The following is an 11,739-nucleotide window of genomic DNA, read 5'->3' as shown; positions in this document are numbered from 1 at the left end:
TGCTAATATGAGGACCGGTGCTACCTGGCAGAGCAATAACAGAAATATATACATGTAGTCTATAGGACTCGGATTGATGCCGTCACTGGCCGTGCCAAGACATTGAAGCCTAATCCCCACTACAGACGAGCCTCTACTCTCACCTCCAACTACATGTACTCATAACCCACATACAACCTCCGCAATTAACTAACCACCATGAACCTCTCCGCCTTCCCGCACCTCACCTCCACCGAGTTCACCGCCGCCTGCACCGCCCTCCACGCCTCCCTGCCGCCCGCCACCTGCACGCTCACCCACCACCCCACCACCCTAACCTTCCACCGCCCACTCCCCACCAACTCCTCCACCCCCGACACCTCCACTCCATCCACCCCCACCACCCCCACCACCCCCGAGCCCCCCGACCCCGAATCCCTCCCGCCGCCCCCCGCCCCCGCCCCCGGCCCCACAATAACCTACCAACTCCAACACTCGCCCACCTACAACGTCCCCGTCCTCTACTTCCAACCGCACACACCGCACCCGCTCTCCCTCGCCGCCATCTACGAGCGCATCGTGCCCACGTCGTCCGCCGAGGCGCTGCGCCGCGTCGGCGTGCTCGGCGCCGTCTCGCAGGCCGACAACCCCGCCGACGGCGAGGTGTGGTGGTTCGTGCATCCGTGCAGCACGGCGGAGGCCATGGGGGAGCTGCGGGGGCTCTGGGGGGACGGCGTGGGGATGGGCGCGGAGGAGTGGTATGTTAGGGTGTGGGTGGGGCTTGTGGGCGGCGTGGTGGGGCTGAGGTTGGAGGGGGTGGGGCTGGAGACGGGGAGGGGGGCGGGGACGGGGACGGGGACGGGGGTGGAGGCGGAGGCGGAGGGGGTGTAGGTGGTAATGGGGGTTGGTCATTGACGGTGGGCTGGAGGTGGTTGGCGTGCCGTGATCATTGATACCCGCCTGCCCGTCATACATGTACCTACCTGCCTGCCTGTCAATGATACTGTATCATAGAGTAGCCTACATCATGTAGCCTAGACATCCCCCCCCTACCCTGCCCTACATGTACCTAATCCACCACTTTCCTGTCAATCACAAACTATCACCCGGTGCACTCTCTGTCTCTATTCTCACCCAGTCTACTTGACTCTCTCACCCACCCCGGCCACAACGCCCTACCTAATCCGGCCCACTCCAGTCCTGTCAATCACAAACTATCACCCGGCCTACCCACTCTCTTCTCCGCCCGCCATATCCATGCCAATGAGCAGGCGAAAATGCTGACCCACCAAAAAAAAAGAAAAAAAGCAAATTTGGTGTACCCGGGGGGTCCCTAAAAGTGATGCAACATCTGACATAACAACGCCAAAAGGCACCCGGACCCCCAACACCTCAACACAAAACAACGACTGAATAAGATAGATATTCTGATCACACGCATGACACAGGGGTCTCTAGGATAGAATCTGCATTTTGTTTTAAGTCGTTACTTTGCCTACAAAAAGGGACAACTTCCGACCAACAAAGGTGATAAAAGGACAAGCAACAGCTATATTCATAATATCTCTTGCCAAACCTATGATCCCCACCTTGTAAATTATCATGTATCCACTTCGCATCCTGGCTAGTTTCGTTGTTGAAAAATATGGATTATATGATCGTTGCATCACTTATAGGGACCCCCGGGTACATGTGGCTTTACTGACAGATCTCGTTATCTCTCTTATCAAATAATAGATCTCTCATATAAAATCTAATTAAATTCCTCTGTTATTAAAAGGGGGGGGGGGGGTCAGCATATATCGACATCTTAAGGGATAGCTATAGTACCCTACTCTATATAGAAGCTAGCCCTCGCACTCATTTGTCAATCACCAACTCTCACCCGGCTTACTTACTCTCACCCGGCCTACCCTACTTTTGCACTCCCACCCGGCCCATTTTCGCCCCGGCCAATTGCAACCACCTCCTTGACTCACTGCACTGCACCCTTCTAGAAGGTGGCCATATTGGGTGCGCACCGCCTGCGTGACGTAAAGCTAGAATACGGGAATAGTAATCCCTCAGTTTTTAATTTTGTTGCACTTTAATTGGGAGGGGGGGGGGGGATTTGCTACTGCACCTTTCGGGCTGCACTTTTCGGGCTGCTGGCTGCGGGGTTTTCTGGGTTGGTTGGGTTGGGGCCCTGGGTGGGCGGTGATTACATACGTACATGGAATGAATGGGTTCTTCAACTGGCCTGGCCTGGCCTGGTCTGGTGGTGGTGAGGGGAGGGGGGGGGAGTTGGCCTGCCGGCGTAAAACCGTCAAATCTCTGCAGACGACGCTTGACCAGACCATGAACGAGATCTACACCAGTGTCACGCTGAAGGAGGACTGAAAGAGCAGGGAGAGCTTCTCCTGGTTCCTGCCAGTCTGGGCGGAGCAGAAAGGAGGTTCACGGGGCCGGTTGATTTGGGGGTGGGTTTCGTGGCCTTGGATGGGGGGATGAAGGAAGGAATGGGGTGTAGATGGGCCGGGGGTTTGGGCCGGTCTTGCAGTTGGATGGGTAGGTTAGGTGGATGGGTAGGTTAGGTGGAGGTTGGGTGGTTGTGTTCTTTCTGGTGATTGTGTGTTGTTCTTTCTGGTAATTACATGTTGTTCTTCGGCCTGGTGGTTGAGGTCTTCCTGATAAATATGGCCACGAATCTGATAATTACGTCTAATTTGACAAGAACAGCTAGCTTTATCCTGATAATTATGTGTTCTCCGCTCCCTCTGCAGGACGAATATTACACAGCTTTATCCTGATAATTTTACTCCTCGCGTGATCATTAACATTATAATTACATATCCAGATGATCTGATAATTACGTCTACTCCCTCGATCCACTCCCCGATGATTAATTATTATAATATTATCCTGATAATGACATTCTTCCTGATAATTACTCGCCCATTAATTAAGTCCTGAGAATTCTTGGTAGCAACGACCTCACAAAATTTCCCAGGACTTAATCAACGCGCGAGTACATTATTCCTGATAATTAAGTTTGTGCACTTCTCCGCTCTTATTACTCACCGAGACGGTTATAACTCTTCCTGGTAATTGCACATGTCCGACCTGTACTCCACTCCAGATCTCGATCTCACACTTACATGTAATACCCCGAGAATTGCCATTCTCCCTGATAATTAAGCTTATTTCCTGATAATCTCGCGCGTTCTCCGCTATAGATCTCACTGAGTAACTCTAACTTTATCCTGCTAATATAATTGACGATCATTTCATTATTTTTTTTACTAGCTAGTAGTTATAATTCATCCTGATAATTATATTTACCCAGCTAATTGCATTCATCCTACTAACCTTTACCCTACTACATGTATGTAATCACCAACCACACACCCCCGCGCCGCCAGGGCCGCCACAACCCCGAACCCGGAACCCAGCAGGCGGTGCACGAGGGAGTGACTCAACATCCCTACCCTGCCCACCTGCCCTGCGTAATCCCAAAGCCAATACGAACGATCGAACCCGCGCGATACGAACCTCCCCATCAAGAGTCACGTACCTACTCTACCTGAGCCGACTTTTTTTCGAGGCTGTCACTTTCCCCCCAAACCCCCAAAACCCGAAACCCGCAGCACCGGAACAGAAGTGCGGAAATTTTCAAGCCTCCTCTAATTCAAGATCCCGTCGCAGACTCGAACTCGCAAAACAAAAACGGAAATAAAAAACCTCAACCTCACCTCAGCAGGCAGTAGAGTGCCAAGACCTTCTAAAGCCTTAAGATTGCGCCAAGGAAGAAGCTTAATTCGTGGTTTGTTCGCTAAGGCTAGGACCTTCGTTCCAACCAACTGCTAGCGCGCTAGTCACTCAAGAGTACGACAGACGGTCTGCCTGCTGCTATTGTACGCAAGTGGGTGCAATATCTGTGTCTCACCTAACCTAACCCGATAGTCTGGGTCCGGAGTTTCGTCATGCCGCGCCCCTACCCTCTTTTCTGTTTATCTGTCTCTGTTTAATAAATCTCGGCTGACAGCAAGAGTGCGCGAGTGAGTGAATGAATGGTTGGAATGGTACAATAGAGTCCCGTACCTATGTACCGTATCGTAAATGAAAAAAAAAGGGACCGACCCTGAACTCCGCTGCTGAGGTGTACGTACTCCAGCAATTTGTGGGTTGGGGGTGGTCAAGCAATTTAACGGTAGGATTGGGATTTGGGGGCCGGCAGCGGAACTCCTTGCCCTAGAGCACCTAGAAGGAATGAAGAGGGAAGGGGTTGGTACCAGGCAGGTCGGGTGGTCAAAGCTAGCATGCCGAGAGATCTCTCTTGCTTGTTTCGTTCGGCTATTGTGGCTTGGCGGGGGCCCAGTGCTGAGTGGACGAGGTGAATACGGGCCGATGGGCGACTGTTGGCTGTCGAGGAAATTGGAGGAGTGAGGGATGGATTGGGGGGAGGGATCTGATAAGATGCAAAGTGCAAAACAAGACAGACGTCAGAATTAGCAGACAAAGATAGATATTACGATGACTACAACTAACAGCTCGAGGTTAAACAGCAGCCCGAAGCGTCGTATCCTACATGTGAGTAAGTCTCCAAATGACTCCTCGATATGTCTCTCCCTCTCTCAGAATCTAGCTCTGTGCAGAGTCTGTCTGGTCTTCTCTGTCTCGCTCGTCCGCCGGGTGGGCTCGCCGGCGGCCGGTACTGTGGCGGGTCAAATCGGGTTCTTTTGCTATTCTACGGTTTTTTTTCCTTTTTCCCGCGTTCCATCGATGACTACAACCGTCCTATATGTGGGTGCTTGCTATTGCATTGACATACACTGGGCCTCTGTCTGTTTCTGGGAATTTTTATCTCAGACTGTAGACGGAGGGCGATGCACAAGGTGCTGCATTTTGTGAGTCAAGATTCCGTCGAGGCAGCTCAGGTAGAACAGAGCGGAGAGGCGAACCAACCTACCTACTCGACGTAACGGACCAGGCCACCGGGTGGAAGGGCGAGTGCAGTGAGAGAGCCCACCACCACTACAATTGCCTGTCGGGTTAGTAGTGCGCGCGTGTTGTGCGTGTGTGCGCTTCTTTCTTTGTTCAGATCTTCAGATCCATCAACGGTCTAATACATCCAAAACTCCCATCGGCGACGCCGGAACTCCGGGTTCTGCTCTAACTAACTAGATCCAACCATCAAGGCTTAATTCCTTCGGTAAATCCGTCAAACAGGGGTAGTAATTAAAATTTTAGAGTTTGCACGCGCGGGAAAGCAGAATTAAGAAGAGTGGGAGGCATGGGAGACCGGGAGATTTTTCTTCCGGGGGAGTGCTTGGCGGGTGGCAGCCAAACAAGCACCTGCAACTGCAATTGTCATATTTGGCGGGCGAAAGAAGCTCCGACATGGCCTTGGCTGAGACGGATTTTTTTCTTTCGCTTAGACTTCCATTTATCGAGGCTTTGTGAGAGAGGGGGGGGGGGGTGCCTGGCATACTCTATCTGGAGTTTCCTAGTTTGTAGAAAAAACTGGAAAATGCACAGGGATCTGGGTGATCCTGCTGCTGGTTGAGAGTAGAGTAGGGGCATGGCGTGTGGGTGGCTGATTGCCTTCATTACACAAAATTGTCTATAGCCGGGGGAGGGAGGAGGGAGAGAGGAGGGAGTGCAGGAGAAAAAGAGACAGATAAATATCTACCATCGTGCCCCCCCCTCCAACGTGTGCTTTTCCGTATCACCAGCATTACTCTTCAACATCAGGCATAGCTAGCTACATCTTGGTAGCCTTTCCCTGGTCGTATATAGATACGTTACAATCACCAGTAGTCACCCGTCGACTTCAGACTGCGATTACTATACTACTACTATCACCCACTGCATCAGCAAACAGCACAAACTACACAGCCTAACCCATCACTAATGACCGTTCAGCCCGAAGGCCTCGAGCCACCAAGCCAGGCAGATCTAAAGAAGAACCACTCGTCCCTCACAATGACGGACTCATCAACGCTCGCTCCAAGCACATTCGATAACTTGAATGAGAAGAGCTTGAGCAATTCACGGGCCGCCTCACCCACTGACGGCGAGAAGATGGATGACATTGAGGTTGAAGACCAGGCCAAGGAGGGAGAGGAGGAGAAAAAGAAGGACGATGGTGAATACATGGAGGATGGACAGAAATATCCGGGACCAGTGGCGTTGGGTTTGATCACGTTGGCACTGTGTTTGGCTGTGTTTTTGGTTGCCCTGGTGCGTTTGGGAATTCTTGTCTCATGTCTGAGTTTTTATGTCGTGGGGCGGGTGTGCTGACGGGTGTTTCTTATGCAGGACCAAACGATCATTGCAACGGCCATTCCCAAAATTACGGACCAGTTTGGTGCACTTGACGACGTGGGCTGGTATGGGTCTGGGTACATGTTGACGGTTAGTTAATTCCCACGTTTTTTCCCCCACGTTCCCCACATTCTTTTTGACCCCACGGCCGGAGAAATGTACTAATTGGGATAGATGTGCTCCTTCCAATTAATCTACGGAAAACTTTACAGCTACTTCAGTCTTAAATGGTGTTTCCTCGCGGCAATCGGTATCTTCGAACTCGGCTCTCTCATCTGTGGTGCTGCACCTACCAGTGAAGCTCTCATCGTTGGTCGTGCCATTGCCGGTCTCGGATGTGCCGGTATCTTCTCCGGAGCCCTAATCATCCTCGCACACTCGGTCCCACTCCGTAAGAGGCCGATGTACTCAGGTCTCATCGGTGCCATGTTCGGAATTGCGTCTGTCGCTGGTCCCCTCATGGGTGGTGCGTTCACAGACCACCTGACGTGGAGATGGTGCTTCTACATCAATCTTCCCATCGGTGCCGTCGTGATCATTGCCATCATCATTTTCTTCACCCCACCAGCCCGTGTCAAGGCTGATAAGCTCACCGGTATGGAGAAGCTCAAGGAGCTAGATCTTGCCGGAACCGCCGTTATCCTGCCCGGGATTGTCTGTCTTCTTCTTGCGCTGCAATGGGGAGGCTCAAAGTACCAGTGGTCCAACCCAAAGATCATTGGCTTGCTCGTGACCGCCGGTGTGCTCCTCGCCGGCTTTGTCGGCGTCCAGTTCTGGCGTGGTGAGAAGGCCACCATTCCCCCACGTATCATTAGGCAGCGCTCCATCTTGTTCAGTTGCATCGTCTCTTTCTCTATTGGATCCTGCTTCATGCTTCTCGTTTTCTACCTTCCCATTTGGTTCCAGGCTATCAAAGGTGTTACTGCCACCCAGTCGGGTATCCGCAATCTCCCATTGATTCTAGGAGTCACTGTCTGCTCGATCTTGGCAGGTGTAGGAACCACCGTGTTTGGATACTACACGCCCTTCATGCTTGTCGGTGCGGCTATGAGCGCTATCGGTGCGGGACTCCTCACAACCTTCGAGGTTGACACCGCCTCGCCAATGTGGATCGGATACCAGGTTCTCTGCGGAGCCGGAATCGGTCTTGTCATGCAGCAGCCTATGATTGCCGCTCAGACTGTTCTGAAGCTCGAAGATGTTCCTACTGGTACCTCATGTGTCATTTTCTTCCAGACTCTGGGAGGTGCGCTGTTTATCTCTGTGTAAGTTCCCCCACTTCTCTTTTCCTCTTCTTCTATAGATCGAAGGCTAACAAGCATAACAGTGGCCAAAACGTCTTCACATCAAAGCTGATCGAAGGCCTCACCGCATCCATGCCTGACTTCAACCCCGCCATCGTGTTGTCGACCGGTGCAACAAGTCTGCAGACCATGTTCTCCGCAGAGCAGCTGCCAATGATCCTCCAGGCATACAACGACGCACTGACACAGTGCTTCTACCCCAGTGTGGCCATGGCGTGCTTGGGCTTCTTGGGAAGTCTAGGGATGGAGTGGGTCAGTGTTAAGGGAAAGAAGATTGAGATGGGAGTGGGTGCCTAGACCCCCCCCCCCCCCCCTCTCTTTTTCGTTCGTTCTCTTTTTTTTCTTGGTATGGTAGAAGTGTGGGCTTTTTTTTTTCCGGCGTTTATGATGAGCTTTTTTTCTTCTTCTCTTTTATGGCTTTTTTTAATGGCGGTAATGTAATGGGTGTAACGATAGAGCTTGATCATTAGCCTTTTTCTTTTTTTCTTCTTTCTTTTCTGTCTTAGACATGTGCATGGGGAAGGGGAAGGGGAAGGAGGAAGGGGGGAGATAGATTTGTGCTCTACTCTACTCTGTTCTTTTTTTTTGTGCTCGCTTTTTTGCGTCGCTATTTTGTTGTGATATACTCTCTACTCTTGATGATTGCATGAGCTAGCTATAGTTTATTAGTTGGGTTAAGTAAGGTTATTGTGTGTGGGGAATTGACATCTGCATGAAGAAAGAAAAGAAAAAAATCGCAAAGTTCGATGTGTAAGTGTGAAGCGTGAAGTGTGCAAGTGGGAAGGGTCAAGTATATAGTAGAGATTTATGTATGCGGTCTTGGTAAGCTTGGGTGTTGATGCCGGTTCGGAGCGGATGCTGGTGTTTCCGACGCGACGATACGGAGCGGCAGGGGTGGGTGTTAGTGCGAGTGATGGCTTGTGATGTCATGCCAAGATACATGCAGTGAGATTCTATGTGAGTGGTTGGTCGGTGGTTTAGGTGGGGCGGTAAGTTGTTTACGATTGGAGGAGAAGGGTATTGGGTATCATACTAGTAGCTTTACTTCTGGGTTTTTTCTTTGCAGAGATAGGATGTTGTAAAATCGGCGTGCTGGTCATGAGGTATCACTCGCTGAGTAAGCTCCCAGCTTAAACTACAATTCGAACCAAGGAGCGATAAAACTAGTGACTGTAGTTTCTTGTAGGCGTACTGGCGCATAGTTTCTCTGGTATGTGGAGATTTGGAAGCTGATGGGGGATGTTTTTTGGTGTAGGGTACCTGCAGAAGTTTATTTCCGCTTCTTCGGTGGGCTTGGGGAGTGGGTTTTTCTGTGGTATATTCTTTGTGCAGGGTATGGGTTTGGGGTTTTCTCTCTTCATGTGAGGGAGTCGTGGGGTATCCTGGGAAGAAATGATGCTTCCCCGAGCTGTAAGGTCCGATTGTGGTTTCGGTTTGGTATTTACCGAGGGCGTCCCATCACTAGTTGAGGCTTTCCTCTGGGTCCGTTGTGGCTGTAGTCTCGCCTACTTTAGTTGAGAGGAGATCGGTGATAGTTATTGCTTTCTGGAGTTAACTTGGTCGCGGCTAGGACGAGTGACTCTGAGCTTTTGTGGTTCTCCGTCCACTTATAAGGAGGAATTGTCTGGATGCATTGTTTAGAGACTTTCTGGGCGTAATGATATCCTAGGGGTCGTTGGATAGGGAGGGAGGGGGGTGAGATGTGTGTGTGGTGGTTGTGGTGGAAAGGCGCGAGGGAGGGGGGGGAATAAGAAGCTTACCGTCAGCTTTTCTGGCTTGATCCTCGCCTTGGAGACGTTGTGGGGACGGTGACATGATGTACTGCGAGTGGGGGGTGGAATTTCAAGACGTAGCGGGGTAGGCTGAGAGCCGTTGATGGTGGTTGTTGCTTGTGTGGTATAAGTAGGGAAAGAAGGATTGGGAGGGGGGGGGGGGAAGATGGGTGGTGTAATTTTATGGGGTGGTGAGTTTAGTAGGGGGGTTACCTCATGAGTAGCGTGTAGAGCCCGCGGCTCTATCGACCTTCATCTACCATGCTCTCACCCTACAATATTCTCCATTTACATGTGCCGGTGTGTGCGAACAATCATTAACACACCAGCGTACCCTATTTCCCTATTAATACCCACAGCGATAAACACATGCATGTCGAGCCCTATTGACGCCGGAATCAACTCTTGATGGTAGCGGATCGACTGATCGGAGCCAGCCGCCGAATCCCTCCTACTTAAATCTTGTCATACGTATATACGCTTTATACCTCACCTCTACGGCTTTCATTCGGGTTTTGGGATGAGTGATTGTTTGAAGATCTTACACCGCGACTGCTAACAGGGTCCTCCTATCACTGAAATAGACTATGTAAGGCCAATGCGCATTCACGAGCCAAACGAATGGGATTTGATGACTCTGACAGAGACAGTATAGGCCGCACACCCCCGACCCAGCGCCGTCGTATCTAGGATCAACGTTAAATTTGTCGTTGGAGACCTAGAAAAACTTAACTACAAGCTCGTGCTTTACTTAAATCTCCATAGAGATCATAGTGCCTGCTGGCTTTTATAGCGATCGTCACAATACATCTAACGAAGAGAGTTTAAAAATTATTTATGGATGCCGTGGTCTTTTAAGACTGGGCTCCCTATAACCGTTTCCCCTCGTAGTCAGGGAGCAGAATAGCATCGCAGAATGGGCTAGGGGTGTAGCTATTTTTTCATAAATCTACTTTTCAAGGTGATACTCCTTCTTTCCAATACTTGAGGGTGAGATTGCGATCTAACAGCTGCTGTTAGTTATAGCACCGTTATTTGCGTCGCCTAAATAGAAGATCACCAGTTAACTACTGGACTAGATAATTATGACCAATATGCCTACCAATTCATGCGGTCAAAGGATGATGTCCGTCATGAGAGGCCAATTCATCTGTGGGAGAATGTGGAAAGGCTACTTAAACATAGAGCTCGTACCTATTCTCCGGACAGCGGGGAGGAACGTCATTTCGTTAGTGTAGAGGTTATGAAAAGGGTTTATGTTGACATATAAATTACAGAGATGTCTTGCTTAGAAGATTAATTCATATTTCAGACAGGGAATCTGAAAACTTTACTTGAAAGCTTACTTAGGAAAGGGTGAAAGTCGGGTGTTGACTCACAATAGAACCTGAGAATATGATAGAATAGCCCTAGAGATAGATATGTGGTGGCTATTGTTGATAGTAGCTAATTATAAAGGATCTGGGGAGGAAGCACTCTTCTTTCTGCTATATATAAAAGAAGGATATATGCCAATTCGTCGAGCAGCCTGTATGTGAAGGAGCCAAGGGTGTTTTCAGCTGTGATACGATAAAGGCTCGCTGATGTCGACTCTAGAGTACACAGGGGAAACATCACTTTCTCCGGCGGCACAGAGATTTTTTGATATGTTATACTCGTGAAGGCAGCAGGAAATATTCGCGTGAAGGAATACCTGTGTAGGGAGGACATCATTCGAGTTAACTAAACATTTAACAGAGGTGAGGAGGAAATTCAATAGCTTGAAGGGAACACATGGAATACCTTGTTTATTTATGAGAATCGGACACCGGTATAAATCGCGAATTGATCGAGGCATCATGTGTTGGAGATTTCTCTACTTAATTCAAGGATACAATGTACTCTGGTAACGGGTACTGCTTAGAATGTAAAGGTAAGACATTATGAAAGCTCATGCTCAGATCAAGCTCACATTTTTAGTATCAGAATCTTGGATAGAATTACCATGCCTAAATTTGTAAAATAAACTTGTTGTGTAGAAATTCAAGTACGAGGTCTCTATATAAGTGTTGCCAGATATCTAGCTAGAGAGTACAGGGGTCACGATGTACCGCCAATTTGAATTTTCGTCTAACCTTATACTCATTTGCTAAGCGGAGTAGACAGATTTATCTAAAAATGCACTAGTTTATGCAGTTCCCCGAATACTAACCTAGAGTGAGAAACATATATGTAGAATGTGGTTCCGAGTTTATGTCTAGAGCCCTATACCCATCTGGTCTATTTGCTTAGTCAGTAGAGAATTTAAATCAGGTAATATCTATCATTCCCTTTCATCTTCCTCTCGAGCAGCTCTTGCATGAACAACACAAGTCTCCGAGAAACAAGAACACCCTGAT

General features: G+C 49.5%; 2 protein-coding genes across 2 annotated transcripts; both read left to right on the top strand.

Annotated features, from left to right (window-relative positions):
• Positions 1–198: 198 nt before the first annotated feature.
• On the top strand, positions 199–870 carry H6S33_005125 (uncharacterized protein; the record flags this gene model as incomplete). Its single annotated transcript, XM_044836478.1, has 1 exon — positions 199–870. One exon carries the CDS (start codon positions 199–201, stop codon positions 868–870), a length of 672 nt encoding a protein of 223 aa, XP_044690338.1.
• Positions 871–5,871: 5,001 nt separating this feature from the next.
• H6S33_005124 (uncharacterized protein) lies at positions 5,872–7,886 on the top strand (the record flags this gene model as incomplete). Its single annotated transcript, XM_044836476.1, has 4 exons — positions 5,872–6,201; positions 6,280–6,375; positions 6,460–7,550; positions 7,613–7,886. 4 exons carry the CDS (start codon positions 5,872–5,874, stop codon positions 7,884–7,886), a joined length of 1,791 nt encoding a protein of 596 aa, XP_044690337.1.
• Positions 7,887–11,739: the final 3,853 nt, after the last annotated feature.

This window comes from Morchella sextelata (genome assembly GCF_020137385.1).
Source record: "Morchella sextelata strain SCLS chromosome Unknown scls_19, whole genome shotgun sequence".
Lineage (NCBI taxonomy): Eukaryota > Fungi > Ascomycota > Pezizomycetes > Pezizales > Morchellaceae > Morchella > Morchella sextelata.
This window is presented reverse-complemented; position numbering and strand designations above follow the sequence as displayed.